We start from the raw sequence: 2,073 nt of genomic DNA, 5'->3' as shown, positions 1-2,073 counted from the left end.
ATTTTAATCTATACAAGCTCACAACACATTGTTTGCAATGTGACACATTGTGAGCTTGAAGATTATATTCTCGCGGTTTCTTAATTGTTTTAAGGTGGTCAATAAGAACACAGGTTATTGTTTCTTCTATTTCCTGAAAGGTAACGGCTTTGGACAAGGTTTCTATGTACAGTAGTGGTACCCAAAGTGGGGTCCGGGGACCCCCATGGGGGTCCTTGAGGGAGTTCCAGGGGGTCCCCAAGCCACCCTGTTTGCATGGAAACCTCACAGCGACAAACAGTATAGTACAAACATTTTCAGTAAGTACTATAAACATATTCAGATCAAGTAACAACCACGCGATCAAATGGTGTGTGATTTTTAAAAGGCACAGCGATGCAAAATATCATATAGAAATGACAACATTGACAATCAACGTAAACAAAATGTGATATTTAGTGATTTATAAAAGTACGACAGGTGGAATTATTCATTGTGTGGAATAAAAACATTCAGTTCACAGAAATAATTCACTTATTTATATATATATATATATATATTTATATATACACTGTAGAACATCTCAGCAATATAAGAGGTCAGAGGTTAAGTGATGTTGTCAGAGTTACAGAAAGTAAACTGACGGAAGTCATTCGGTTCAGTAAAATCTGTTTGTTTTTGAAACACAGAAGTTTAAATGTTCACATCATATAGCAGGAGTTAGTTACATTTCCACAGGCAGCACACCGTCATGTTTTGGTTAGGGGTGTATATGTGCAAATTGGTGAGTCACCAAAACACTTTTTTGATGAATGGTAAATGGTGCATTTATATAGCGCCTTTATCGAAGGCGCTTTACATAGATTGTGCATTACATTCACCCACTCACACACACATATACACCGATTGCAGCGGAAGCCATGCAAGGTACCAACCAGCACATCGGGAGCAATTTGGGGTTCAGTGTCTTTGCCCAAAGGACACTTCAACATGTAGACAGGATTCGAACCGCCGACCCATGGATCATCGGACGACCTGCTCTACCTCCTGAGCCACAGCCGCGCCCCCCATGGATGAGGTAATGGTCAACAAACTGCTTTTAAATCGGCACTATGGTTATTGAAAAATGTTGAAAGTTGTAGCAATGCTACAATGGTAAAAGCAATGCGGTATCAGCCTAGCCCAGTGTTTTCCCAAACCTTTTCGAGTTGAGACCCAAAAGAGTTAGCCTGTTGGTTCCAGCCTGAATTCGCTGCGTTTCCCGTCAATCTGTTATGTCTACTAAGCGAGTGCCAAACGGAACACTGCAGCGATTCAGGCTGGAACCTGCAGGCTACAAAAGAGTCTCCCTGCCCTGGTACATGACATTAACCCAGCAGATACAGGCTGTGGGATAAAATACATTCAAAAAGCCTATCAATGACCTGCAGCTATACTCAGTCAGGCGTTACAGTATGTCTAAACTGAATGTTGGATGAATGACAGTCCCTTGAGCTCTGTGGGGTTACAGTCACATGCTGAGGAGGTGTTTGTTCAGCCTCTTCTTGAAGGCGTGAACACTGCTAATATAATGATATAATAAATATAATATAATATCATATATTGCTATTATGTCCTGTTATTTCATTCCTTCAGTTTATATGCTTTAGTTGCTTTTTGTTAGTTTAGTTATTCAATAAACATTATTTGTTACCTTGGTCTCTCTTCAGCTTTATTTGCCATAGAGCCAGCTGTGACATGCACGCGCACACTCTCAAACTAAAATATTTACCAAACCAAATAAAATCTTAGTGGTTATACAGACAAAACAAACTTAAGTAATCACTAATCACACACGCACGCACAGTCGCTCGCACGCACACACGCTCTCTCTCTCTCTCTCTCTCTCTCTCCAGCTAAAATATTTTAAACGAAATAAAATCTTAGTGGTTATAAAGACAAAACACAAACATATAAGTAAACACACACACACACGTGACACGTTGTTGTGTCTATGCGTGTGTGCTCATCAGCCTGAGTATATCGGAGAACATCTGCTTTGGAGCGTCCATACCCCAGATGAAGTCCAGATGTTCCCAATGCTCGATGTGTTTG

The 2,073-nt window shown here is 40.4% G+C and overlaps 1 protein-coding gene across 2 annotated transcripts in view; it reads right to left on the bottom strand.

The window, feature by feature from the left end:
- Nucleotides 1–428: 428 nt before the first annotated feature.
- lipf (lipase, gastric) overlaps nt 429–2,073 on the bottom strand; it is a 23,309-nt gene continuing 21,664 nt past the window's right edge. For both annotated transcript variants that reach the window (XM_080788897.1, XM_080788898.1), the window contains exon 11: nt 429–2,073. This exon is cut by the window's right edge and continues 20 nt beyond it. In XM_080788897.1, coding sequence (XP_080645023.1) covers nt 1,971–2,073 — 103 coding nt within the window. In that variant the 3' untranslated portion in view covers nt 429–1,970.

This window comes from Protomyctophum bolini (genome assembly GCF_963924005.1).
Source record: "Protomyctophum bolini genome assembly, chromosome: 18".
NCBI lineage: Eukaryota > Metazoa > Chordata > Actinopteri > Myctophiformes > Myctophidae > Protomyctophum > Protomyctophum bolini.
The sequence above is the reverse complement of the archived record's forward strand: the minus strand, read 5'-3'. Positions and strand labels throughout refer to the sequence as shown.